Source organism: Aureococcus anophagefferens (genome assembly GCF_000186865.1).
Source record: "Aureococcus anophagefferens unplaced genomic scaffold AURANscaffold_147, whole genome shotgun sequence".
NCBI lineage: Eukaryota > Pelagophyceae > Pelagomonadales > Pelagomonadaceae > Aureococcus > Aureococcus anophagefferens.
Window position 1 is genome coordinate 1 of NW_008705694.1, and position 1,512 is coordinate 1,512.

Consider the following 1,512-nt stretch of genomic DNA (forward strand, 5'->3'; position numbering starts at 1 on the left):
CTGAGGATCCCCATGTCGGCCCAGCTTTTTGTGTGACGCAACCGTGCACTCCGCTTCGAGGTGTGTGTGCTCCCTGATCCACCTTCCGAAAGGGGGCTGCGTCGACCGCCGCGCCGCCGCCGCCCGCCCGCGCGGCGTCCGCGCCATGCCCGTGGACACGGAGCGGAGCGTGCAGTACGAGATCGACACGCCGTACCTCAGCAAGGCCGCGCGGAAGCGGCTCAAGCGGCGGGTGCTCGAGGACGGCGAGAAGGTGCGGTGCCACTTCAGCAACACGCTCCTCAAGGGCGGCCGCGAGGTCGTCGAGCTCCCCTGCAAGCACTGCTTCCTCGAGACGGATCTGAAGGAGTATCTGTTCAGCGGCCGCGTCTGTCCCGAGTGCCACTTCGACCTCGAGACGAACAAGTGAGCGCCGCCCGGGGCGGGCCGCGGCGCGGGGCGGGCGTCGCGGCGCGGGCTTGGAACGCGGCGCAAAGCGGCGCGCCGGCGCTCCCGGGACCCGCGCGCGACCGCCAGCGGCCGCCGCCCTCCGCGTCGTAAGAGGGGGAGCGTCGTCGCGGTTAGCAGGGACCCCCCCCCCCATACCCCACGAACCACCGCCCGCCTCACGTGTTCTCGCTGCGGAGGCCGTCGACGCCCGCGAGGATGACGTCGTAGTCGGCCTGGAGCTCGAGGGACGCCGCGTGGATGGCCATGCCGTCGCGCTTCACGGCGGCGAGGACGACGTCCTTCGTCGCCCGCAGGGCCTCCGACGCGTGGGCCAGGGCGAGGCCGTTCTGGGCGACGGCCGCGGCGACGACGTCCGCGTCGGCCCGGAGGTCCTCCGACGCGCGCGCGAGCGCGAGGCCGTCGCGTTTCACGGCCTCGAGCGCCGCCGCCTTGTCGTCGAGGGGCTCGCCGGCCGGCGCCTCGCCGCGCGCGGCGTCGGCCCTGGCGCGCCGCGCCGCGTCGCGCGCCTGGACCCACTGCGTCGTCTCGTCGGACTCGAGCTCGTCCGAGTCGACGAGCACGCGCAGCGCCGCGAGGTCCATGCGCCCCACGTGCGGCGGCGTCGCCTGCGGCGCCTTCCCGAGCTGGGCCTCGAGCGCGGCCTCGCCCTGGGCGACGGCGGCGGCCTTGGCGGCCTCGGACGACGCGACGACGGCGGCCATGCTGCCCCCTGGAGTCGAGGTCGACCGTCGATGGGCCGGGGCTGCCTCTGGAGCCTCGCGTTGCTCGGGTCCGCGGCGATGGGCGACCTCGGCGCGCACGTCGGCGACGCGCTAGCGGCGCGCGCGCGGGAGACGCTGGACGCCGGCGAGGTCGCCGCCTGGGAGCGGCTCGCGACGCAGACCATCGACATGGGCATCGACTACGCCGCTCTGGGTCTTTCCTGGGACCACCCCCAGTCGCGCGCAGCGTCCTGCGGCCGCGACGATGTTCGAGAGATTTTGACCGCGAAGACGACGCANACGACGCGTCTCGTAGGTCGCGCGCGGCCTACCGGACGGGCGCCCACGCGAGCTGCCGACG

At 74.5% G+C, this 1,512-nt stretch overlaps 1 protein-coding gene across 1 annotated transcript in view; it reads right to left on the minus strand.

The window, feature by feature from the left end:
- Window positions 1-605: 605 nt before the first annotated feature.
- AURANDRAFT_68444 (expressed protein) overlaps window positions 606-1,512 on the minus strand; it is a gene marked incomplete at both ends in the record, with an annotated part of 34,163 nt that continues 33,256 nt past the window's right edge. The window contains one exon of the mRNA XM_009044130.1: window positions 606-1,124. Coding sequence (XP_009042378.1) covers window positions 606-1,124 — 519 coding nt within the window. The remainder of the gene's footprint in view (window positions 1,125-1,512) is intronic.